The sequence below is a fragment of the Lissotriton vulgaris genome, chromosome 7 (genome assembly GCF_964263255.1).
Source record: "Lissotriton vulgaris chromosome 7, aLisVul1.2, whole genome shotgun sequence".
NCBI lineage: Eukaryota > Metazoa > Chordata > Amphibia > Caudata > Salamandridae > Lissotriton > Lissotriton vulgaris.
This window is the reverse complement of record NC_141695.1, coordinates 339,555,199-339,582,085: the sequence shown is the minus strand read 5'-3', so window position 1 is coordinate 339,582,085 and position 26,887 is coordinate 339,555,199. Positions and strand designations below refer to the sequence as shown.

The 26,887-nt window shown below is 46.9% G+C and overlaps 1 protein-coding gene across 2 annotated transcripts; it reads left to right on the top strand.

Moving 5' to 3' along the window:
* Window positions 1-1,871: 1,871 nt before the first annotated feature.
* On the top strand, window positions 1,872-26,887 carry LOC147701526 (ferritin heavy chain B-like). Of its 2 annotated transcripts, none has more exons than XM_086930203.1 (4): window positions 1,872-1,978; window positions 20,855-21,001; window positions 23,623-23,748; window positions 26,579-26,887. In XM_086930203.1, the coding sequence occupies exons 1-4, from the start codon at window positions 1,925-1,927 to the stop codon at window positions 26,729-26,731; spliced, it is 480 nt and encodes a 159-aa protein (XP_086786329.1). In that variant the 5' UTR covers window positions 1,872-1,924; the 3' UTR covers window positions 26,732-26,887. The 2 variants fall into 2 exon arrangements, with proteins under 2 accessions (XP_086786329.1, XP_086786328.1); XM_086930202.1 differs by lacking the exon at window positions 1,872-1,978 and adding an exon at window positions 4,648-5,049.

Here is a 26,887-nt window from a genome sequence, read left to right as displayed (position 1 = left end):
TTCAAGCTCCTTCAATATAACTTAGTCTATCAAGTATACCTCACCCGCACATGCTCAACATAATCTACCCATCCCGCACGGAGGAATGTACCAGATGTAAGCAGCATGGGGCAGATTTCCTTCATATGATATGGTCATGCTTGTTGCTGCTTCCCTTGTGGGAGAGAGTGTTTGCATGTTTGCGGGTGGTTACGGGCTGGTGTATTACCAGGGATATTAAACAGGCACTGCTGGGGGTATTGCCAGGCGATTTGTTTATCTTGGACTAGTTCTAGCCAGGAGACAGGTTGTTATAGAATAGATGCATCACCGCCCCCGTAGTATACAGACTGGATACAGGATGGACTTATTTTAATCTGCTAGTCCATCATTCTACGACTAGTTTTATTCTACTAGCATCCTTCTGGACTAGTTTTTATTCTACCTGACTCCGCCGTCGCCGGCGACGGCGGAGTCAGGTAGAATAAAACTAGTCCGGAAGGATGCAAAGGCTGAGGATGGAAGACCCCATGGCATGGACCTCTATGTTGACAGCTATACAGGGAGACCAAACACCTACATCTGAGACGGTCCAGAACGAGGAGGCCTCCGATAGTAGAGAGTAAAGATGGAAGGTTGCCTAGGACACACAGGCGTAACGAACCTTGAGGGGCCTGCCTGCAAGGCAGCTCGGGGCCCCCCTCCGGGCTTAATCAGGAGCCCTGCAGACAGAGTGCTGTGCTGATGGGGCCCCCTGGAGCTTGAGGCCCCCTCCCCCCCCGCACAGCAGGGTATGCGGGGGGGCTGTGTTACGCCCCTGCTAGGACACAAGTGGGCTTTTACACACAGATATAGCACTGAAATGTGTATGAGATCTTGTACTCTGAACTGAAACTGAGATAAGGGGGGGAAGTTGGGGTGGAGGCGCTGAGGTAATGTAACTTCAGAAAGTTGTTGGGTATGTTATATTGAATTAAAACATGTGAGAACCAAAGTTGCAGGTAAACGGTCATTGTTGAAAATGATACTCATGGATACAGATGTAATGTGGTTATCAATATGCCAATAAAAATGTATTATTCTTTTTTTTCTAAAGCGCTCTTGGAAGTCCAAAATCAAATAGTCAAATTAGGTCTCAAATATCACCGTATTTTGCAGTGTCTCTAAAAACTGACAATCAACCCTTTATATAAAATCTGCAGAAAAATACACTAAGAAGTAAAAGCAATGCGTTAACATAAAAAAGGTGAAAGAAATAGACACCCATGTAGTGGCCAATGTGTTCTAAGTGAAACCCGAAAACCTGGATAAATCATGGCTTCCCCTCTTAAATTGTGTAATCTGAGGCAAATATTTAATTTCCCAAAGCTCCTTTTTCTTCATTATCGCATATTAAAATAGTTTTAAATATGTGAGTTCAGGATACTAGTTGTACAAAAACCTATTGTTTTTGATTTAATAAACTATAGTGTTGATGTATACTAATCTAGGCCACTTACAGGGTTTACGTGACAACTGTTTTGCCTCTTAGTACACTAATGGAACATGTTTCAAAACTCTCGCTTTTAATAAGTACTTCTCAGTGCAGTGCTATAGTGTGATGTATTAACGTCAAAGCTTCTACATGTTAGAGAAATACACTTTTTTGAATTTTGAGGAGCCTTCATCATATTTTACGTGATGTCTGTTGTATAATTTATTAGAAAACATTTTTGGGGATGGCCTCGTGCACAGGTAGTAAAAGCCACACCAGAGCTTTGACTTGTTGGCTCACCCACCAATAACATCCACCCTCAGCAAGACAAGACTGAAATGCCGCTGAGTACGCGCTGACGCAACAGCTGGAAGGACCACACACGCAATATTCCGGCAGAGCTTGTGTCATCCGCAAGGTCACCTTGGCCCCACCCACAGCATTATGTAACAGGGAGGATGGGCTGATCTGATGGAAAGCGGAAGCAGGGGTCACCTGATACCGATATTGTTGCAGCTCATCAGGGTAAGAGTTGCTGATTCATGGTGAGGAAGGGATAGCTTGTGTATGCTGAGTCACGATGAGCCGTGCAAAAAAGAGGGGGTGGGAGAGAAGTTTCCTTTGCACACAAAAACGGATTCGATGCACTCCTACAGTTACCATGCTGAATGACGGGGGACGGATTAAAAACAAACCGCGAGATGGCATTTTAATGCAGTGGAAACACTTTACTGTAAGCCATGTACATTCTCTCTTTTCGGCGCATAACACTTTTCCCCAGCAGCGGAATCTCCATTTGAGTGACTGGGTTGGACAATTCTAGCCATTTCTTGGAGATTTAGAAGTATTGTAACTGAATATTTGTCGTGACTCGTGAGTAGTGTTGTGTCTTCATACCCGGTTCATTTGAACTGGCTGCACAATCCCCAGCATTTACCAAAAACATAATACAAAGGTAACCAACGACCTTTCAGCTTTTGATCCCCGTATGCGAGCATTTAAGGAGACGGCTGTTTTGTTGGGATAGTGTACACTTGCCGAACTGATGGACAGGGCAAGCGTTTCTGCCCACTACAGCGGGGCAATGCATCTCCCGTTCTTGATAAAAGGACGTTCGAGGGCATATTTACAAGCCCTTGTTGCCAACACAACCAGGGCCGGACTGGCCGTAGCAGGCAACTGGCGTTTTTCTCGGTAGGCCGCTAGGGTGGGGAGCGGGTTTTGGGCCCCTGGGGGGCTGTTTTTGTTACCGGGGGTTGGCAATAGTCTCTCCCGGTAACAAAATCGGCCGAAATCGGCCCTCGCAAACTACTTGGCTGCACTCCCCCTCACCCAGCGGGGAGGCAGCTGAGCCATTTGCCAGGGCCGGTTTCTGTTTCCAGTCCGGCCCTGAAAACAACCTCACTTTTAGTGACGTTGTGATGGCGATAGAGCTTTTCCTTATTTACAAGACAAGCCGTGTTTAATGCTGCCTTGTTAATTATGCAAAAACCACAGTTGATGGACAGAATGCAGAACAATGTCATACATTCACCCCAATACAGAGATCTGGTTTTTGCATTTACCCCGAGTGGGATGGGTATGCTCAGACGTGAGTCCCATGCTCTCCACACCACTGGATTCAAGCAAGCCGGGCTGAAGACGGCTGGAATGCCAGAAACCGGTCCTCGGAAGCTTGTTTCCGGTCCAGGAAAGGCATGGCTTGGCAGTTCGGGCTGTACTGTTCCCATGAGGCACAGGGTCAGACTGATTTGCATATGGCCATGTCTGAACTGGGGTGGTGTGGAGTACAAAAAAACGATGGATTTAGGCCCAGATCTCTGTACTGGGGTGAATGTATGACATTGTTCTGCATTCTGTCCATCAACTGTGGTTTTTGACTTGTAAATTAGGCCCCCTTTCACGCTACACTTATCGTGAAAGGGGCGGGAAATAGGTGATGTGGTAGGGGTTCCATGGCAACATCCACTGATTTTGGTGCTGCCTCCTATTTACAAGGGAGGCGTAAATAGGAGGCAGAGCTAGACTTAAGACCAGGGAAAACCTGTTCTTTAACAGGCAGGCGTAACGAGAATTGCTTTATTTCTCCTCGTTTTTGTTGTTTCCATGTGTACTGCCCTGGGCAGCACACATCGAAACAGCAAAATGCCTATGATTGTTCATGTGAAGGAAGGCCACCTTTCCTGCACATAAACAATCATTTTTAAAAAATGCTGTTTTGTAACTTTGATGTGTGCTGCATTAAGCATCACATACAGAAGTTACAAAATAGCATTTAAAGATTCCCCTCAACACAGGCTCCCTTGCACCAAGGGTATCTGCGTTGGCTCTAGGCAGCTAAAGTCAGCAACAGCGCAGGGGGAAACACAGGGCTGCACCATATTCTTGTAAATACGGTGCAGCCCTGCGCTTCTAAAGTGACAAACCGTGCCGTTAGCCATCTTGGTTTAACTGCATGTTTCGCCACTTTATTGTAAATATGCCCCTCAGTGTTTCCGTAAATGAGAAAAAATATATTTTTGGAAAATTACAACTTGAGTAGAATATTCTGGCTGTATCCTAACCTTTCTTAAGAAACGTTTATTTTGTGTAGCATTTGCATACTTTCCTTGGAATGTTTCCTAATACATGTCAATCTGGCTAACTAATTCTACTGAATATGTTGGATAAATGATATATTATACTATGTGCATTTCCTTGCAGCATAGTCCAGGGAATCCTGCCGTATTAATTGCCCTCACGTAGTAAGTGCCGCACACTGCCATTCAATCTGCCTTGAGATGTGGAAGCCCGGGCTACCTGACTGAGACTGCATTTGACTTTTGACCCCACCGAGATATATTATGGGCTATTGTTTGCACAGCGTTTGTATCGTCATTAATACACTCCTGTTACCCAACCGACATCGCTGAGTATCTTCCAACAAAACAACCGTTATTGCAAGCGATGCGCATTTCATCCACAGCAGAAAGATGAGAGGCTGAGTCAGCTGTACTGCTCGCTTTCGAACCGGAGCCTGTACTGAAATCCACAACAGCCGTATTATGACATCGAGCTATCTCACCAGCCCTTCATTGTGTGCCTCCGAGCCTTGGCATGGATCCTGGTTTGTACACTGGGTACCAACCACGCCCTGGGCGCGGCCGGGTGTATCACGTCTCCCTGATAAATAAATGAGCATGGCCCGTTTCCATGGCCCCTGATAGGGATGGGAACCCGAGAGCTGGCACGTGCATAGACACCCCACCTCCCCGGGGGCTCACCATGGTGCCCCGTTTCCAAGCACCCCATTGGTGCAGGGCTCACCTGCGCCACTCGTTGCGCAGGTATAAGAGGCCCCTCTGCGCCCTGGCGCCTCACACCGGTGCCGGGTCGGATTCTTGCTTCAACAGTGATTGGACGGGATCATCTCGCGCGCCTCTCTACCTCGCCTCTTTCTGACTCTCATCTCTCCCTAAAGCCCCTTGTACGTCACCGTGATCGCCGCTGTCGAGATGGATTCCCAGGTGCGCCAACACTACAGCCACGACTGCGAGGTCGCCATCAACCGCATCGTGAACATGGAGCTGCACATGTCCTACACCTACCTGTCCATGGTAAGTGCACGCCCCGTCCGCTGTTCACGATGAGTAGTTTCGTTTCCACACTACATCTTCTGTGGTGAATCATGTACTGCCTTCACCTGTCTCTGATGAGTAAACCACTCACAGGGCGAGTGCATAAGCTATGCATCCCTGGTGAGCACGCAGCCTGCTCCTTTCTGCACAGGGTCGGTGCTCTGCGTACACATGTGTGGCCATGGTGAGCACACAGCGTGCTCCTTCCTGTGCCTCCCTCTCCATTGGTAATTCTAGGCCTAGAGCCTTCTGTTCCCAGCTTTGTCCATGATGTGTGCACCCCCTACATCTTCCTGTCCTTACTCAATACTCTGTGATCACCCTCCTGTCCACAGTGAAGACACCGCTTACACCTTCCTGTTCATTGTGAGCACACTCCATGTACCTTCTAGTGTATAGCAAGCACAGTCATTACACCGTCTTGTACGGAGAGACCCTACTACTTACACCAACCTGTTCATAGTGAGCACACTGCTTGAGCTGTCCTCCACTCCACATACTGGGAACACTCCTTACATCTTCTTGTGTATTGTGAACATACTCCTTACACCTTCCTGTAGTGAGCAAACTGCTTACATCTTCCTGTATAGAGTGAGTACACTGCTCACAACTTCATGCTCATAGTAAGGGCACTGCTAATAACTTCTTGTACACAGTGAGCACTCTGCGTACACCTTCCTGTACATGGTGAGCACACAGCTTGGAGCCTCCTGCACATAGCAAACACATTACTTACACTGTCCGATACATAGTTAGTGCACTGCGTATATCTTGCTGTACAGAGTATTGAATCATTACCGTACATTTATTGCACCACAGGAACCACTGTTTTCTTGATAAGCTAGTGGGCCTGCAGCGCTGATTGTGCCACCTACATGAGCACCCTCTGTGTGCAGTTTGGTACTGCCATTTTGACCTGGCAAGTGCACCCACTTGCCAGTTGCCAGGACCTAACCTTCCCTTTTCTTACACGTGAGTCAGCTCCAAGGTAGGCCCAAGATACCCCTTTGGGCAGGGTGCAATGTATGTGAAAGGTATGACATGTTTTGATGTGTGAAACATGTCCTGATAGTGAACTACAGTGAATTTTGCTTTTTACTATCGAAAGGCTGAAAGTCCAAAAGGATAAAATGGGAGTATATACCTTCCTATTGGGACAAGATAGGAAGGTGAAGTTCAGTATGCCTCAACTCAGAATCTAAAGATGCATCTTTTAGTAAGGTGATTTTTACATTCTGTGTTTGAAAATACCACTTTTAGAAAGTAGGTATTTTCTTGCTTAGCCATCCAGTGTGCCTCTGCTAGGTTTGTGTATTGATTGTCTGGCTTTGGAGTGACAGGGTGTGGGGATGTGCATTAATTGTAGATAGCCACTGGGGGGGTTGATGTGTGTCATGCTTTTCCTGAATGAGTCAGGGCTGGACTGAATAGCCCTTGGCTGCATTAAGAGTAGGGCGAGGAGATTTCTTTCACACCTGAATTGGCCTGGTCTGCCTTGGACAATGCTGTCTCCACCTCCTGCTGGGCAGCTACGCCAGCGAGGACAGAACTGGTCTCGGCTGGGCAAAGAGCTTCTCTGCCACCAGAGAACAAAGGAATTTGTGTCATAAAAAGTGGGGCCCAGACCCCTGACCTTTAGATTAATCCTGAACTAAGGAACCTGCCAGGAAGAAGAACCGGGAAAGCTGTGATGTGTGCCGTTGGGGTTAGCCTGCAGTTGTTGCCTCTGTCTTGGGCAGGGTAAGGACTGGACTGTGCTTTCATCATCCTGTTGTTAGAGTTTTCTCCAAGGACTTGAAGTAGAGCGTGCCTCATGCTGGAATTCTCAGGGCTAGTAAAGACTTCAAAGTTCACTTCTGGGAATCAAGAGGAACCTTTGCCAAGGAGAAGAGCTGGAGAAACTCGGGACGAGTACTGCCACTTTGCTGATTGCTGCCTGGGATTGGCCTGCAGTGGCTGTTTCTGCCAAGGAAAGGACAAGGTCTTCACTGTGTGCTGTGTCCTCTGCTTGAGGAAGAACTACAAGGGTTTGAAATAGAGCTTGCCTCCTGTTAAGAAGTCTCAGGGACACAAAAGACTTCATGCAATTCTGCTGGTGCTGCTGGATTCTGCCATCTGTGAGTGCTACCCTTGCCTGAGGTGACTTCTGGAGTCAAAAGACCTCAGAAGTGGGTTTTGTAGCTACTCTCTGCAAGAATCGGCACAAAGCATCGTAAATCCATGCAAAACCTCTGAGAACCGACGCTGGACGACGCACCAAGTCCCGCCGGATGACGCAAAGCCTCACCACGCAGCCCCCCAGCACCGACGCTGGGTGACGCAAAGCCGCGCCGAGTCCTGCAGTGGGATACAAAGCCTCACTGCACAGGCACAAGCAATGCCGCCAGATGAAGCAAAGCCATGCATGGCGATGCCTCACCTCCAGTGCGCAATACATCGCACTTGGGTGTCAGTCTACAAGATCACCGGGGCGGCAGTAAGAAACCGAAGCATCACCTCCCCTTCAGTAAGGAACCAACGCATCACCTCCCCTGCGTGGCAGTAAGAAACCGACGTATCACTTCCCCTGGAGTAAGGAACCAACGCATCACCTTCCCTGGGCGTAAGGAACCAATGCATCACCTTCCATGTGGCTGTTTTTGTTTGTGACTGTGACGCATCCAAGGTACTTTGTGTTGAAAGTGTTGCATCCATAGTTTGCTTTGGACAGAACTGTTTTTGCCCACTAAGGATTACATTTTGATTACTGTATTGTGGATTTTTGTTCTTTTGGTCTTGTTTGATTTAGAGATTACTTATTTTTCGAAACTGGTGTGGTGTCCATTTGTAGTCTTTTCACTGTATTACTGTATCTGTACACAAATGCTTTATACACTGCCTCTGAGACAAGCCAATCTGCTTGTGCCAAGCTACCAAGGGGGTGAACAGGGGTTATTTTAGAAGAGAATCCTCCTTACCCTTGCTAGGAAGTAGGGTCCCTACTTGGACAAAGGTGCAAACCATTGCCAACTAGGCTGGGGTGGTGTGGAGTGCAAAAAAACAATGGATTTAGGCCCAGATTTCTGTACTGGGGTGAATGTATGACATTGTTCTGCTTTCTGTCCATCAACTGTTGGTTTTGCATTTGTCACCCAGAAAGGGACGTGTATGCACAGACGTGAGTCCCGTGCTCTCCACACTACTGGAGTCAAGCTATCCTGGCTGATGACGGCTGATAGCCAGAAACCGGTCCTAGGATGCTTGATTCTGGTACAGGGAAGACATGGCTTGGCAGTTCGGGCTGGACTGTTCCCATGAGGCACAGGGTCAAGGCTGATTTGCATATGGCCATAACTGAACTGGGGTGGTGTGGAGTGCAAAAAAACGATGGATTTAGGCCCAGATCTCTGTACTGGGGTGAATGTATGACATTGTTCTGCTCTCTGTCGATCAACTGTTGGTTTTGCATTTGTCACCCCGAGAGGGACGGGTATGCTCAGACGTGAGTCCCTTGATCTCCACACCACTGGAGTCGAGCTATCCTGGCTGATGATGGCTGATAGCCAGAAACCGGTCCTAGGATGCTTGATTCCGGTCCAGGGAAGACATGGCTTGGCAGTTCAGGCTGGACGGTTCCCATGAGGCACAGGGTCAAGGCTGATTTGCATATGGCCATGTCTGAACTGGGGTGGTGTGGAGTACAAAAAAACGATGGGTTAAGGCCCAGATCTCTGTATTGGGGTGAATGTATGACATTGTTCTGCATTCTTTCCATCAACTGTTGTTTTTGCATTTGTCACCCCGAGTGGGACAGGTATGCTCAGACGTGAGTCCTGTGCTTTCCACACCAGTGGAGTCAAGCTATCCTGGCTGATGACGGCTGATAGCCAGAAACCAGTCCTAAGATGCTTGATTCCGGTCCAGGGAAGACATGGCTTGGCAGTTCGGGCTGGAGTGTTCCCTTGAGGCACAGGGTCAAGGCTGATTTGCATATGGCCATATCTGAACTGGGGTGGTGTGGAGTGCAAAAAAACGATGGATTTAGGCCCAGATCTCTGTACAGGGGTGAATGTATGACATTGTTCTGCATTCTGTCCATCAACTGTTGTTTATGCATTTGTCACCTCGAGTGGGACGGGAATGCTCAGACGTGAGTCCTGTGCTCTCCACACCACTGGAGTCAAGCTATCCTGGCTGATGACGGCTGATAGCCAGAAACCGGTCCTAGGATGCTTGATTCCGGTCCAGGGAAGACATGGCTTGGCAGTTCGGGCTGGACTGTTCCCATGAGCCACAGGGTCAAGGCTGATTTGCATATGGCCATGTCTGAACTGGGGTAGTGTGGAGTGCAAAAAAACGATGGACTTAGGCCCAGATCTCTGTACTGGGGTGAATGTATGACATTGTTCTGCATTCTGTCCATCAACAGTTGTTTTTGCATTTGTCACCCCGAGTAGGGCGGGTATGCTCAGACGTGAGTCCCATGCTCTCCACACCACTGGAATCAGTCTATCCTGGCTGACTACGGCTGATATCCAGAAACCAGTCCATGGTAGCTTGATTCCGGTCCAGGAAAGACATTGCTTGGCAGTTCAGGCTGGACTGTTCCCATGAGGCACAGGGTTAAGGCTGATTTGCATATGGCCATGTCTGAACTGTGGTGGGGTGTAGTGCAAAAAAACGATGGATTTAGACCCAGATCTCTTTTCTGGGGTGAATGTATGACATTGTTCTGCATTCTGTCCATTAACTGTTGTTTTTGCATTTGTCACCCCGAGTGGGACGGGTATGCTCAGACGTGAGTCCCGTGCTCTCCACACCACTGGAGTCAATCCATCCTGGCTGACTACGGCTGATAGCCAGAAACCAGTCCTAGGAGGCTTGATTACGGTCCAGAGAAGACATGGCATGGCAGTTCGGGCTGGACTGTTCCCATGAGGCACAGGGTTAAGGCTGATTTACATATGGCCATGTCTGAACTGGGGTGGAGTGGAGTGCAAAAAATGATGGATTTAGGCCCAGATCTCTTTTCTGGGGTGAATGTATGACATTGTTCTGCATTCTGTCCATCAACTGTTGTTTTTGCATTTGTCACCCCGAGTGGGACTGGTATGCTCAAACGTGAGTCCTGTGCTCTCCACACCACTGGAATCAAGCTATCCTGGCTGATGACGGCTGATAGTCTTAGGATGCTTGATTCCGGTCCAGGGAAGACATGGCTTGGCAGTTCGGGCTGAACTGTTCCCATGAGGCACAGGGTTAAGGCTGATTTGCATATGGCCATGTCTGAACTGCGGTGGTGAGGAGTGCAATAAAATGATGGATTTAGGCCCAGATCTCTGTACTGGGGTGATAGTATGACATTGTTCTGCATTCCGTCCATCAACTGTTGTTTTTGCATTTGTCACCCCGAGTGGGACGGGTATGCTCAGACCTGGTCCCGTGCTCTCCACACCACTGGAGTCAAGCTATCCTGGCTGATGACGGCTGATAGCTAGAAACCGGTCCTAGAATGCTTGATTCCGGTCCAGGGAAGACATGGCTTGGCAGTTCGGGCTGGATTGTTCCCATGAGGCACAGGGTCAAGGCTGATTTGCACATGGCCATGTCTGAACTGGAGTGATGTGGAGTGCAAAAAAACGATGGATTTAGGCCCAGATCTCTGTACTGGGGTTAATGTATGACGTTGTTCTGCATTCTGTCCGTCAACTGTTGTTTTTGCATTTGTCACCCAGAGTGGGACGGGTATGCTCAGACGTGAGTCCTGTGCTCTCCACACCACTGGAGTCAAGCTATCCTGACTAATGACGGCTGATAGCCAGAAACCGGTCCTAGAATGCTTGAAACCGGTCCAGGGAAAACATGGCTTGGCAGTTCGGGCTGGACTGTTCCCATGAGGCACAGGGTCAAGGCTGATTTGCATATAGCCATGTCTGAACTGGGGTGGTGTGGAGTGCTAAAACACGATGGATTTAGGCCCATATCTCTGTACTGGGGTGAATGTATGACATTGTTCTGCATTCTGACCATCAACTGTTGTTTTGGCATTTGTCACCCCGAGTGGGACGGGTATGCTCAGACGTGAGTCCTGTGCTCTCCACACCACTGGAGTCAAGCTATCCTGGCTGATGACGGCTGATAGCTAGAAACCAGTCCTAGGATGTTTGATTCCGGTCCAGGTAAGACATGGCTTTGCAGTTCGGGCTGGAGTGTTCCCATGAGGCACAGGGTCAAGGCTGATTTGCATATGCATATTTGTGATATTGTGTCGCCATACACTTTGCACGAGTATTTGTTTATAGGTTTAGGATATTGTATTATTTTTTTAATTTATTTTGCTTGTTTGTATTGTATTGGCACATCTCTTTAATGGCCTAGATGGGCTGAATAGACATTTCTTGAATGGAATTGAATTGAGTGCACCGCTTACACCTTTCAGTCCATAGTGAGTGCACTGATTACACCTTCCAGTCCGTATTGAGTGCACTGTTGCCACCTTCCAGTCCATAGTGAGTGCACTTCTTACACCTTCCAGTCCATATTGAGTGCACTGTTTACACCTTTCAGACCGTATTGAGTGCAATGTTAACGCCTTCCAGTCCATAGTGAGTGCACTGATTACACCTTCCAGTCCGTATTGAGCGCACTGTTGACACCTTCCAGTCTGTATTGAGTGCAATGTTTACACCTTCCAGTCCGTATTGAGTGTACTGTTCACACCTTCCAGTCCATAGTGAGTGCATTGCTGACACCTTCCAGTCCGTATTGAGTGCAATGTTTACACCTTCCAGTCTGTTTTGAGTGCACTGTTGACACCTTTCCGTCCATAGTGAGTGCACTGTTGACACCTTCCAGTCCGTATTGAGTACACTGTTGACACCTTCCAGTCCGTATTGAGTGCACTGTTTACACCTTACAGTCCATATTGAGTGCACTGTTGACACCTTCCAGTCAGTATTGAGTGAACTTTTTACACCTTCTTGTCCTTATTGAGTGCACTGTTAACACCTTACAGTCCATAGTGAGTGCATTGCTGACAGCTTTCAGTCCATAGTGAGTGCACTGCATACACCTTCCAGTCAGTATTTAGTGCACTGTTTACACCTTCCAGTTCGTATTGAGTGCACTGTTGACACCTTCCAGTCCGTATTGTGTGCATTGCTGACACCTTCCAGTCCATAGTAAGTGCTCTGTTTACACCTTCCTGTCCATATTGAGTGCACTGTTTACACCTTCCAGTCCGTATTGAGTTCACTGTTGACACCTTCCAGTCCATATTGAGTTTTTTGCTGACACCTTCTAGTCCATAGTGAGTGCACTGTTTACACCTTCCAGTCCATATTGAGTGCACTGTTTAAACCTTCCAATCATAGTTAGTGCATTGCTGACACATTCTAGTCCATAGTGAGTGCACTGTTTACACCTTCCAGTCCGTATTGAGTGCATTGCTGACACCTTCCAGTCCATAGTGAGTGCACTGTTTACACCTTCCTGTCCATATTGAGTGCACTATTTACACCTTCCAGTCCGTATTGAGTGCACTTTTGACACCTTCCAGTCCATAGTGAGAGCATTGCTTACACCTTCTAGTCTATAGTGAGTGCACTGCTTACACCTTCCAGTCCGTATTAAGTGCACTGTTTACACCTTCCAGTCCGTATTGAGTGCACTGTTGACATCTTCCAGTCTATAGTGAGTGCATTGCTGACACCTTCTAGTCCATAGTGAGTGCACTGTTTACACCTTCCAGTCCGTATTGAGCGCACTGTTGACACCTTCCAGTCCATAGTGAGTGCATTGCTGACACCTTCTAGTCTATAGTGAGTGCAGTGCTTACACCTTCCAGTCCGCATTGAGTGCACTGTTTACACCTTCCAGTGTGTATTGAGTGCAATGTTGACACCTTCCAGTCCATAGTGAGTGCATTGCTGACACCTTATAGTCCATAGTGAGTGCACTGTTTACACCTTCCAGTCCGTATTGAGTGCACTGTTGACACCTTCCAGTCCATTGTGAGTGCATTGCTGACACCTTCTAGTCCATAGTGAGTGCACTGCTTACGCCTTCCAGTCCGTATTGAGTGCACTGCTTACACCTTCCAGTTCGTATTGAGTGCACTGTTTACACCTTCCAGTCCGTATTGAGTGCACTGTTGACATCTTCCAGTCTATAGTGAGTGCATTGCTGACACCTTCTAGTCCATAGTGAGTGCACTGTTTACACCTTCCAGTCCGTATTGAGCGCACTGTTGACACCTTCCAGTCCATAGTGAGTGCATTGCTGACACCTTCTAGTCTATAGTGAGTGCAGTGCTTACACCTTCCAGTCCGTATTGAGTGCACTGTTTACACCTTCCAGTGTGTATTGAGTGCAATGTTGACACCTTCCAGTCCATAGTGAGTGCATTGCTGACACCTTCTAGTCCATAGTGAGTGCACTGTTTACACCTTCCAGTCCGTATTGAGTGCACTGTTGACACCTTCCAGTCCATTGTGAGTGCATTGCTGACACCTTCTAGTCCATAGTGAGTGCACTGCTTACGCCTTCCAGTCCGTATTGAGTGCACTGCTTACACCTTCCAGTTCGTATTGAGTGCACTGTTTACACCTTCCAGTCCATATTGAGTGCACTGTTGACACCTTTCCGTCCATAGTGAGTGCATTGCTGACACCTTCCAGTCCGTATTGAGTGCAATGTTTACACCTTTCAGTCTGTATTGAGTGCACTGTTGACACCTTTCCGTCCATAGTGAGTGCACTGTTGACACCTTCCAGTCCGTATTGAGTACACTGTTGACACCTTCCAGTCCGCATTAAGTGCACTGTTTACACCTTACAGTCCATATTGAGTGCACTGTTGACACCTTCCAGTCAGTATTGAGTGCACTTTTTACACCTTTTTGTCCTTATTGAGTGCACTGTTGACACCTTCCAGTCCATACTGATTGCATTGCTGACACCTTTCAGTCCATAGTGAGTGCACTGCATACACCTTCCCGTCCGTATTTAGTGCACTGTTTACACCTTCCAGTTCGTATTGAGTGCACTGTTGACACCTTCCAGTCCGTATTGTGTGCATTGCTGACACCTTCCAGTCCATAGTGAGTGCACTGTTTACACCTTCCTGTCCATATTGAGTGCACTGTTTACACCTTCCAGTCCGTATTGAGTTCACTGTTGACACCTTCCAGTCCATAGTGAGTTCATTGCCGACACCTTCTAGTCCATAGTGAGTGCACTGTTTACACCTTCCAGTCTATATTGAGTGCACTGTTTACACCTTCCAGTCCGTATTGAGTGCACTGTTGACACCTTCCAGTCATAGTTAGTGCATTGCTGACACCTTCCAGTCCATAGTGAGTGCACTGTTTACACCTTCCAGTCCGTATTGAGTGCATTGCTGACACCTTCCAGTCCATAGTGAGTGCACTGTTTACACCCTCCTGTCCATATTGAGTGCACTGTTTACACCTTCCAGTCCGTATTGAGTGCACTGTTTACACCTTCCAGTCCGTATTGAGTGCACTGTTGACACCTTCCAGTCCATAGTGAGTGCATTGCTGACACCTACTAGTCCATAGTGAGAGCATTGCTTACACCTTCTAGTCTATAGTGAGTGCACTGCTTACACCTTTCAGTCCGTATTAAGTGCACTGTTTACACCTTCCAGTCCGTATTGAGTGCACTGTTGACACCTTCCAGTCCATAGTGAGTGCATTGCTGACACCTTCTAATCCATAGTGAGTGCACTGTTTACACCTTCCAGTCCATATTGAGCGCACTGTTGACACCTTCCAGTCCATAGTGAGTGCATTGCTGACACCTTCTAGTCCATAGTGAGTGCACTGCTTACGCCTTCCAGTCTGTATTGAGTGCACTGCTTACACCTTCCAGTCCGTATTGAGTGCACTGTTTACACCTTCCAGTCCATATTGAGTGCACTGTTGACACCTTTCCGTCCATAGTGAGTGCATTGCTGACACCTTCCAGTCCGTATTGAGTGCAATGTTTACACCTTCCAGTCTGTATTGAGTGCACTGTTGACACCTTTCCGACCATAGTGAGTGCACTGTTGACACCTTCCAGTCCGTATTGAGTACACTGTTGACACCTTCCAGTCCGTATTGAGTGCACTGTTTACACCTTACAGTCCATATTGAGTGCACTGTTGACACCTTCCAGTCAGTATTGAGTGTACTTTTTACACCTTCTTGTCCTTATTGAGTGCACTGTTGACACCTTCCAGTCCATAGTGAGTTCATTGCTGACACCTTTCAGTCCATAGTGAGTGCACTGCTTACGCCTTCCAGTCCGTATTGAGTGCACTGCTTACACCTTCCAGTTCGTATTGAGTGCACTGTTTACACCTTCCAGTCCATATTGAGTGCACTGTTGACACCTTTCCGTCCATAGTGAGTGCATTGCTGACACCTTCCAGTCCGTATTGAGTGCAATGTTTACACCTTTCAGTCTGTATTGAGTGCACTGTTGACACCTTTCCGTCCATAGTGAGTGCACTGTTGACACCTTCCAGTCCGTATTGAGTACACTGTTGACACCTTCCAGTCCGCATTAAGTGCACTGTTTACACCTTACAGTCCATATTGAGTGCACTGTTGACACCTTCCAGTCAGTATTGAGTGCACTTTTTACACCTTCTTGTCCTTATTGAGTGCACTGTTGACACCTTCCAGTCCATACTGATTGCATTGCTGACACCTTTCAGTCCATAGTGAGTGCACTGCATACACCTTCCCGTCCGTATTTAGTGCACTGTTTACACCTTCCAGTTCGTATTGAGTGCACTGTTGACACCTTCCAGTCCGTATTGTGTGCATTGCTGACACCTTCCAGTCCATAGTGAGTGCACTGTTTACACCTTCCTGTCCATATTGAGTGCACTGTTTACACCTTCCAGTCCGTATTGAGTTCACTGTTGACACCTTCCAGTCCATAGTGAGTTCATTGCCGACACCTTCTAGTCCATAGTGAGTGCACTGTTTACACCTTCCAGTCTATATTGAGTGCACTGTTTACACCTTCCAGTCCGTATTGAGTGCACTGTTGACACCTTCCAGTCATAGTTAGTGCATTGCTGACACCTTCCAGTCCATAGTGAGTGCACTGTTTACACCTTCCAGTCCGTATTGAGTGCATTGCTGACACCTTCCAGTCCATAGTGAGTGCACTGTTTACACCCTCCTGTCCATATTGAGTGCACTGTTTACACCTTCCAGTCCGTATTGAGTGCACTGTTTACACCTTCCAGTCCGTATTGAGTGCACTGTTGACACCTTCCAGTCCATAGTGAGTGCATTGCTGACACCTTCTAGTCCATAGTGAGAGCATTGCTTACACCTTCTAGTCTATAGTGAGTGCACTGCTTACACCTTTCAGTCCGTATTAAGTGCACTGTTTACACCTTCCAGTCCGTATTGAGTGCACTGTTGACACCTTCCAGTCCATAGTGAGTGCATTGCTGACACCTTCTAATCCATAGTGAGTGCACTGTTTACACCTTCCAGTCCATATTGAGCGCACTGTTGACACCTTCCAGTCCATAGTGAGTGCATTGCTGACACCTTCTAGTCCATAGTGAGTGCACTGCTTACGCCTTCCAGTCTGTATTGAGTGCACTGCTTACACCTTCCAGTCCGTATTGAGTGCACTGTTTACACCTTCCAGTCCATATTGAGTGCACTGTTGACACCTTTCCGTCCATAGTGAGTGCATTGCTGACACCTTCCAGTCCGTATTGAGTGCAATGTTTACACCTTCCAGTCTGTATTGAGTGCACTGTTGACACCTTTCCGACCATAGTGAGTGCACTGTTGACACCTTCCAGTCCGTATTGAGTACACTGTTGACACCTTCCAGTCCGTATTGAGTGCACTGTTTACACCTTACAGTCCATATTGAGTGCACTGTTGACACCTTCCAGTCAGTATTGAGTGTACTTTTTACACCTTCTTGTCCTTATTGAGTGCACTGTTGACACCTTCCAGTCCATAGTGAGTTCATTGCTGACACCTTTCAGTCCATAGTGAGTGCACTGCATACACCTTCCAGTCCATAGTGAGTTCATTGCTGACACCTTCTAGTCCATAGTGAGTGCACTGTTTACACCTTCCAGTCCATATTGAGTGCACTGTTTACACCTTCCAGTCCGTATTGAGTGCACTGTTGACACCTTCCAGTCATAGTTAGTGCATTGCTGACACCTTCTAGTCCTTACTGAGTGCACTGTTTACACCTTCCAGTCCGTATTGAGTGCATTGCTGACACCTTCCAGTCCATAGTGAGTGCACTGTTTACACCTTCTTGTCCATATTGAGTGCACTGTTTACACCTTCCAGTCCGTATTGAGTGCACTGTTGACACCTTCCAGTCCTTATTGAGTGCAATGCTAACACCTTCCAGTCCATAGTGAGTGCACTGTTGACCCCTTCCAGTCTGTATTGAGTGCACTTTTTACACCTTCCAGTCTGTATTGAGTGCACTTTTTACACCTTCCAGTCCTCGTTGAGTGCGCTGTTTACACCTTCTAGTCCTCATTGAGTGCACTGTTTACACCTTCTAGTCCATAGTGAGTGCATTGCTGTCACCTTCTAGTCCATAGTGAGTGCATTGCTGTCACCTTCTAGTCCATAGTGAGTGCATTGCTGACACCTTCTAGTCGATAGTGAGTGCACTGTTGACACCTTCCAGTCCGTAGTGAGTGCACTGTTTACACCTTCCAGTCTGTAGTGAGTGCACTGTTGACACCTTCCAGTCCATAGTGAGTGCACTGTTTACACCTCCCAGTCCGTATTGAGTGCATTGCTGACACCTTCCAGTCCATAGTGAGTGCACTGTTGACACCTTCCAGTCCATATTGAGTGCACTTTTTACACCTTCCAGTCTGTATTGAGTGCACTGTTGACACCTTCCAGTCCGTATTAAGTGCACATTTTACACCTTCCAGTCCTTATTGAGTGCACTGTTTACACCTTCCAGTCCATAGTGAGTGCCTTGCTGACACCTTCTAGTCCATAGTGAGTGCATTACTCACACCTTCTAGTCCATAGTGAGTTCATTGCTGACACCTTCTAGTCCATAGTGAGTGCACTGTTGACACCTTCCAGTCCACAGTGAGTGCATTGCTGACACCTTCTAGTCCATAGTGAGTGCACTGTTGACACCTTCCAGTCCACAGTGAGTGCATTGCTGACACCTTCTAGTCCATAGTGAGTGCACTGTTGACACCTTCCAGTCCACAGTGAGTGCATTGCTGACACCTTCCAGTCCGCATTGAGTGCACTGTTTACACCTTCCAATCCGCATTGAGTGCACTGTTTACACCTTCCAGTCCCCATTGAGTGTACTGTTTACACCTTCCAATCCGCATTGAGTGCACTGTTTACACCTTCCAGTCCCCATTGAGTGTACTGTTTACACCTTCCAGTCCCCATTGAGTGTACTGTTGACACCGTCCAGTCTGTAGCGAGTGCCGACTAGAGTTGTGTATGCATTGCACTCCTGAAGCTTTTGTGAAGCTTCAGACTCTGAGGTGTGGGAGCAGAGAGTCCGGGCTCCCTTTGTTGTGTGGTGCCTTTTGTTCTTTCTTGCACTCCTCCCACTGGAATACATGGACATTGTGGGACCCTGGTGACAACAATGTCCTCTCAAGGGAAGGATTAGCCTTTTCATGCATCAGAGCAGCTGCTCCCAAAGTGCTGGCAGGTGTTAGGCGTAAAGGACTCTGTCCTCTTTGTGCTCAGGTTGTGGCTTCTCCCAGTGGGGACTTCCAGCATCACTGCCTACTGCCTTCCATCCCTGGAGACAAGGCTGTATCTGCTGTGGATAAAAGGTACAAACACTTAAGGAACCGCCTCCGATAGGTCCTGGGAGGCCACACAAGTAATATTGAAGCCACAACGGAGAAAGGAGTATACGAGAAGGATGGAAACTGCCAGTCACGGGTCTAGGCCCTCCCCCTGACCTCCTGTGCCACCAGTTGTCCACACCAGGCCTAGAGGATTTCCTTGGCCTCCTCTTGGCCAGAGTGTGATCCGTCAGACTGCCGGAAAACTACAGTAGGACACAAATGACACTGGAGATGAAGCAGGTCCTGTGTGCCCACCACACAAAGCCTTCCAGACCGCATGCCATGGTTACAACTGTGCCCATGATTGTGTGCCTGACACTATTCACAACATCCAACAATGTCTTAACGGGACTCAATGTGGGCAAGTAATTTAAGGAATAACCTAATTACACTGCAGAAATTAAATAATAACAATTTACTCATTATTTCCCAGGTCTCGATTAGGATTACCTAGTCTCCTGTTTATCCCAGATTTACAACGTTTCGTAAACCTGGGAAGGAGTCAGAATCCTAGGCCTCCCCAGGGGAGGTGTAAGGAGGAGCAGCGAGAAGAAATACTTTTATTTCTCCATGTTTTTTCCTCTTTTTGTTGCATGCTGCATTCAGCACGCAAAGGAAAATGAAACCTCATCAATGATTGTTTCTGTGCAGGAAGATGTCCCTTACTGCACAACAACAATCATCCCTGCAAAGCAGGCACCCTTGCACCATGTTCCAAGGGTGCCTATGCTGCAAGGGTACCTTGCGTTGGCATATGGCAGCCAATTGTGCACCAGCGCAGGGGAAAGCATAGGGATGTGTCATATTGTTGTAAATACAACGCATCCTTGTGCTGTTAAAATGATGCAGCTCGGCGCAGCAAAATGGCTTGCGGCGCCACGCTGCGTCCTTTTGTTGTAAATGAGGCCCCTAGTGTCCTGGAAAGATCACAGACTATACGCTTCTCTCCACAATAACAACACAAACTCACCCATCCACACTGTCGATATTGTAAGCAGGGACACGCAGACAGGGTTGCTTGTTCAATCTTCTTCTTTATTTAGTAGTAGCAAGAATCAGCATCCGGCAATTAGTATTTGTTGAATTCTTTTCAAAGCGCGTTATTTCCTTAACACATTGTGCACTTGACGCGTTGCTCCGTTAGCGCGTTGCTAGGATACAAGGAACAACAAAAATGGCCGCTGTACGTGAAGAGGATATCACTGAAGCGTGAGCGTGGTGACGATGAGATGGAGTCACGTGATGACGCTCAGCGTAGTGACGACACTCTGGAGTTCCACGCTTGAGAAATAACAGCTTGCGCGTGCCGATGCTGGTTAGGAGGGCAACTTGAAAGATGCACTATGTAAAATAGTGTATTTGGAGGTAAAAAAAAAAAATTTAAAACGTACCAATTTATCGAGGAGATCGCCGCTCGTTGAGTAGTTACCGTTTTGAAGTTGGTTGAGCAAAATTGAATGAAAGATGTGAAAATTTAAGAATCCCAAAAAAATTCGTGCTCAATGTTGCTGTCGCTGTAGATCCCGCTCGTCGCCATGTATTGTAAGCAGGGACACGCAGACAGGGTTGCTTGTTCAATCTTCTTCCTTATTTAGTAGTAGCAAGTAGTACAGCAACATGAGCACAGGACCTCCTCCGCCTTCCCCTCCAGCAACTGACTCCCACCTGCATTCTACAAACGACCTTCCACGCACTCCACCCTCGCACGCCATACACGCTCTACACTCGCATGCCATACACGCGCCACACACACACACGCGCCACGCACACGAGACACACACGCACGATACATGCACGAATACCACAGTCGACAGAGCGTACTTCATATATAGCTCCTAAGATACTGTGAATGGACTTTAGAATCCAGGGTTGAAGGGAGCTGCTAGTGCAGCTATGCTGCCCAGTATACTCACTTATCATTCTCTGTCTCTCTCTTTAGTCCTACTTCTTCGACCGTGATGACGTGGCCCTGAGTCACGTGGCCAAGTACTTCAAGGAGCAGAGCCACGAGGAGCGCGAGCACGCTGAGAAGTTCTTGAAGTACCAGAACATGCGCGGTGGGCGCGTGGTGCTGCAGGATATCAAGGTCAGTGCATGTGGTATTTACTGCAGGATGTCAATGTGGGTGTGGTGCTGCAGGATGTTAAGGTGAGCGCACTTGGTACTGTAGGATGTTCAGGTGAGTGCATTGCAAGATATATCAATGTGTGTGCGCCTGGTACTTACTGCAGGGTGTCAAGATGAGTGCTTGTGGTACTGTAGGATGTCAAGGTTAGTGCACGAGGTATTGCAGGATATTGATGCGAGTGAGTGTGGTACTTGTACGTGTGGTTCTGCAGGATATCAAGGTGAGTGTGCGGGGTTCTGCAGGATATCAAGGTGAGTGTGCGGGCGTGCTGCAGGATGTCAAGGTGAGTGTGTGGCGTGCTGTAGGATGTCAAGTTGAGTGTGTGGGAGTCTGCAGGATGTCAAGGTGAGTGCGAGTAGTACTTACTGCCGGATGTCAATGTGAGTGCGCACATGGTGCTGCAGGATATTAAGTAAGGGTGGGCAATGAACTCTGAGTCAGCTACTTAACGGCACCCACAAATTCTTTAATTAAGCAACTTTACATGCTAAAAAACATATAACCAATTCACAAACATGAACTTTCGAATAAAAATATCAGCCAACAAAGAGAGGTGATGATTTTGGGATCCGTCCTAACCTAGGGAGAGAGCCAAGTAGATGCCTTGAACACAAAGAGCATATCATGCTGATTTATTCAGTGGTGGTCCCATCCTCTTAGCACAGTTAATATGAGCAAAAAAATATTTTTTTTTTTTATTAGCGATTTATAGAGCACCTGAAATGAAATGAAATGAAAAGAAATTTCTAAAGCGCACTGTGGCCAAGCGGCTTCCTGGCGCTAGGGGACACATCAGTATCTGCAAAGGAGCCCAATGGGATTAGCCGGGGAAAGCCTGAAGGAAAAGAAAAGTTTTGAGGGCTTTACGAAAATGGGAGAAGATCGGGATAGAGCGAATGGAAAGAGGGAGATTGTTCCAAATCTGGGGGGCCCTAACAGAGAAACGGGTGCCCCCGGTCCGGGATTTACGGAAGCGGGGGACGTGAAGGAGAGAAAGAGAAGAAGCGCCTGGTGACCCGGAGGCATCCCCGCGCTATGATACTTGTGGAGACCAGGGGGGGGAGGGGAGCTTATTTGGGGAAAAGCAGAGTTTTCCATTTTTTACGGAAGGGAAGGTGGCAGGGTTCCAGTCGCAAGGCCCTTCAAAGCATTATGAGACGAGATTAGCAGTAGTCAGTGAATATTATAGTATCCAAAATCTAAATATTTCTACAAAGAGCTGCAGTTCAACTAGTCCTTACTAGGTGTCCCTCACTAGTCAAATGCAAAAGCATTGAAATTATTACATCAAGCTGCAGTTCTACTAGTCGTTACTAGGTGTCCCTCATGAGTCAAATGCAAAAGCATTGAAACCCTGAGCTGAGAGCTAATTTTATAAATTCTACAAAGAGCTGAACCGCAGCTTCATGAAAGGGTCGATGCTTTTGCATTTGGCTCGTGAGGGACATCTAGTAATGACTAGTGGAACTGCAGCTTGATGTAATATTTTCAATGCTTTTGCATTTGACTCGGGAGGGACACCTAGTAACGAGGAGTTGAACTGGAGCTCTTTGTAGAAATATTCTGATATTGGATACTATAACATTCACTGCCTACTGCTAATCTAATCTCGTTCGATAATGCTTTATGCACTATGAATCCTAAATATTGATCCTAAATTGTCGGGATTGTATTTTTGCCCATAATAACTGTGCTTGGGGTGGTCTTAAGAGGATCGGACCACCACTGAATCATTCAGCAAGATGTGCTCTTTGTTTTCAATGCATCTGCTTGGTTCTCTCCCTAGGTTAGGGAGGAACCCAAAATCATCACCTCTCTCACTGCTTGCTAAATTTTCATTTTCACTTTTGTGAAATGACTATGCATTCTAGCATATTAAGACAGAGATACTTGTTATTTTACCAAAAGTATCTGAGGTTGCTGTAGACGGACGTAGTTTCTAGTACTCAGCCAACTACACCCACCCTTAGTTGAGATGCTGATGAGGTGAGTGAAGGCTATTGAAGTGAGGGGAGAGGAGGCATATTAATTTAGATGGTGCTTGAATTGTGAAGGCTAGTGGTGGTATAGTGGATGACATGCAGTTCAAGCTTTGTGACTACAGTGCCACGCTAGTGCCACACTAGTGCTGTAGGACCCCAGGTGTTGAGCGCCTTCCGGCCCTGTTCTGGCTGAGATATCATTGTGAGCTTCCTTCTGGCAACCTCCTGTGTGCTAATGGGCCCAGCAGCGTAAGCCTCTAACCAGAAGACTACCACCAGTGTTGTAGGGATCCATCAGTCCGGGGGCCCCCAAGCATGGATCGGTCTGTTTCATAGCACTCCAGTAGAGTGATCTTCCTTCTAGCAGTGCCCTGGCTGTACACTGAACCAGCAGTGTGAGCACTCGCCAACAGAGTTCTGTCTGTGCCTTTATGCTCCAGCAGCACAAGCTGCCCCCGAGCCTTCTGAGCCCTAAAGGGGCCTCATTAGTATGTTGTTCCACCTATGGTAGCCCTCAGCTCCGCATACACACACCAAGTCAGCCCCAGCCCTGGAGTGTGGATTTATTCTTCATATGCTTTGACACCTCTCTTGCAGAAGCCAGCACAGGACGAATGGGGTAACACTTTGGATGTCATGCAGATTTCGGTGCAGATGGAGAAGAACATGAACCAGGCCTTGCTGGACCTGCACAAGCTGGCTATGGAGAGGACCGACCCCCAGGTGACTAATAGCCCCAGAACAGAAACCTCTAGTTGAGTATCATCCCCTGAGGTTTGAATCCTAAACTGCGCCATGCAAAATTGCATGACATGTGGTTATGCAATTTCAAATATTGACAGTTTGCATTATGCATGCAGTGTGAGCTGCATCACTCAAGCAGTCAGTCATTGCAGTTAAGAACTATTATTGCTTTTGTGAGTGGCTGCTCAAAATAGTTGAGGGGGGGGGGGTGGCACTACTGCATCACTGTCCACCCTTCCCTCCCCAGTGATGCTGTCATGATGGTAAGGAGTCCTCTATTCCGCACCCTCTCTTGCACAGTACTCCTGCCTACCTTGATGGCGTCCCAGGTCATCACTTGCGGGCACCAGCACCAAACATGATCAACAGCAGCTACCTGTTCTATGATGTCCTGGTCACAGGAAACCCTTGTGCAGGAAATTGCTACAGGGAGGCTAGGCTGTAGTATTTCATTACATCTGGCATGAAGGTGTAATGAAATTGGGATATTTTGAAGGACTTCATAAAGCCTAAGATTTCCTGATTGCACCCTTTACAGTGGCATCAAGAAACATGTCACACAAGCCTGCTCCTCTAGTATTGGCAACACCAATGAAGGTCGTTCTGCTGAGTATCAATCCCCAAGGACCATCACCACTCTCGGTTAGTACTCGCCCCAGATGGTTGACCCTCAGCTGAGTATCATCCCCCAAATAAATGCGCCTCACTGTCCAGAAGACACTTGTGGGAAGCAGTTCTGACTTGCTTATTATAAGGACAGAGTATATCAACTCCCGGAGTGGATTGACACTTAAAAGGGGAACCAAAGGTAGACATTGGCTCAGTTTACTACATGGTGCAGATGCTAAAGATTAGTCCTACATTCTAAACAATCTACCTCAGAGCCTAATGTTTGTTCCATAGACCATACAGATTGTGCCATGGACCCAACTCATCCCATTTGCCCTCAAGATCATGCTGAAAAGAATTAATACTGTTCACACAATCCTAAATATCATGCCTTAGATCTTAAAGTATGCCCACAGGTCCTCACTATTGTACCATGGACCCTAAATATTGTTGTGTGGATCCCAAAGATGATCCTTATATCCAAAATATCACGATACAGTTCATACACAAAATGTAACAGATCATAAAGTTAATTGCTATAGATCCTTAATCACTGGAACACAAAGATAGTCTCACGACTCTTAAAAATTGTTCTACATATCTAAAAACCATTCAATAGATCCAAACCATCATGACAGGGATCATAATATTCACACCATAGATCTTAAAGGTGATACCTAAGGCTCATGGCATAGATCCCAACATTGCACTATGAATCCTAAATATTGAACCTAAATTGTGTGATATAGGTAATGAACATTGTGCCTTATGTCCTAAAGGTGATACTGTAATACCTAAAGAGTGGTCCTTTTATTCTTAAGATCATATCATATGTCCCTCAAAATGTGCTGGGGTTCATAAAGATTGTTTCAATTAGAAAAGTAAAAAGTGTTACGGATTCCTTGAGTTGATCTCACCTACTGGTAACTGCTAGGGGCTACATTGCATTTATTCATTTTATTGTCCACAACATTGCTCTAGACAGAGACCAACAGTAAGCAAATTGGACTTGGTCCTACTCCAATAGGAACAGTCCATCCTGAACTACCAGGGTAGGTCCGCAAAAGACGGGAACAACTGCAACCCAGACCGTTTTGTCCATGTTTAAGGTCAGTGAGGTACAGCTGGAGTCCTATGGCACAATATGCACAGAGTATACATCAGGGTATACCTGCCACACTCACAGCATTTATTTAGAAAAAGAAAAATGTGATGGGTTGAATGCTTAAATTAATCTCAGACACTGGCAATTATTTAAAGCATATTCTAATCTGAAGCGGCACAATGTGCAAAAAAATGATGGAGTGGAATTTGACCAGTGATTGAGACCTTTACAGGCATTCTACCCATGTTTTTTTGTTGATTCTATTATGGGCCCTAACTATTGCATTACAGGTTCAAAATAATTATGGGCTGTAGATCCCAAAGATTGTGGCATAGTTCCTAAGAATTCTTGTATAGATACAAAATATTTTGTAGTCGATCTTAACAAATTGACCTGTATAGCATAGATATTTTGTAGTACAAAGATTGTGTCATAGATGTTAAAACTAGTACGTCATGCTAATGTCCTAGATCCCACAGCTAAATGTTTAGATCCTTAAGATTGTGAATCATAAATCCTAGCAAACATTTTGTAGACATTAAAGAATCATTCTATGGATTCTAAAGAAAAACATGCGGATCAATAAAAAATTCTGTAGATGATAGAAATTGCACAGTGGATCTTGAAGACCATAGAGTAGATTCAAAATATATTTTTATTATTGTAAAGATAATTTTATGGATCCTGAAGATTACTCTATGGACACTAAAGTTTATTCAGTGTATCCTAAAAATCATAGGATTTGCTGCTTGACAACAGTGCCTGGCAAACAGGCCACTGATCAGAAATAATTGAAGATGATAAAACTAGAGCCAGAGGGAGCAACACAGGTCAGGGGGTAGGGGAACTGGGGATAGTCTAAATATGCTTGAGTAGCAGAAAGGCCAGGAAGATGGGAGGGATCAATAGCAGGTTCTGATGTGACCAGTTGACTCATACATTGATGGTTTGTGGAGGTTCTAGACTCACTGAATTGTGTCAAAGCCACTCCCACTTCAGACTGTGAGCCTAAACAACAGTGATCATCAGGGCGGGACAGTGAGGTTTGCCGGGTTCACAATTTCTGATGGATTTTTGCCCTCTCTTTTTCCGCAGCTTGGTGACTTCCTGGAGGAGTACCTGGAGGAGCAGGTGAAGACTATAAAGCAACGCGGAGACCATCTCACAAACCTCCGTCGCCTGGGCGTGCCACAAAACGGGATGGGCGAGTACTTGTTCGACAAGCACACCCTGGGGGAGAGCTGTTAGGCAACCAGAATACCACAAGCCGCGCCCATCCTTCTTGGCGCTCCTCAGTTGGTGGTGTAATCATAATCATTGATATTTTATTCTATGTTGTTGACAAGGTGGAGGGCCCAATACCGCTGACCTCCTCTCTGCATGTCTAATAAAGGATCTTCAGGG